Raw genomic sequence first — 244 nt, 5'->3', positions numbered from 1 at the left:
GGGCCCCAGCCGCTCTTCACCCCGGCAGTGTCCCCCACACCAAGTCACTGGAGGGGCGGATCAAGGAGGAGCTGGTGGCCCAGGGCCTGCTGGAGTCGGAGGACCGTCCGGCTGAGGACTCGGAGGATGAGGTGCTGGCTGAGCTGCGCAAGAGGCAGGCCGAGCTGAAGGCCCTCAGCGCACACAACCGTGCCAAGAAGCACGAGCTGCTGCGGTGAGAGCGAGCGGGCAGGGATGGGTGCAG

General features: G+C 68.4%; 1 protein-coding gene across 1 annotated transcript in view; it reads left to right on the top strand.

Moving 5' to 3' along the window:
- The window catches only part of TADA3 (transcriptional adaptor 3), a 2,123-nt gene that overhangs the window by 1,658 nt on the left and 221 nt on the right, over window positions 1-244 (top strand). The window contains 1 exon segment of the mRNA XM_009078467.1: window positions 29-236. Within this exon segment, the coding sequence (XP_009076715.1) occupies window positions 29-236 (208 nt within the window).

Source organism: Acanthisitta chloris, unplaced genomic scaffold, assembly GCF_000695815.1.
Source record: "Acanthisitta chloris isolate BGI_N310 unplaced genomic scaffold, ASM69581v1 scaffold34940, whole genome shotgun sequence".
NCBI lineage: Eukaryota > Metazoa > Chordata > Aves > Passeriformes > Acanthisittidae > Acanthisitta > Acanthisitta chloris.
This window is presented reverse-complemented; position numbering and strand designations above follow the sequence as displayed.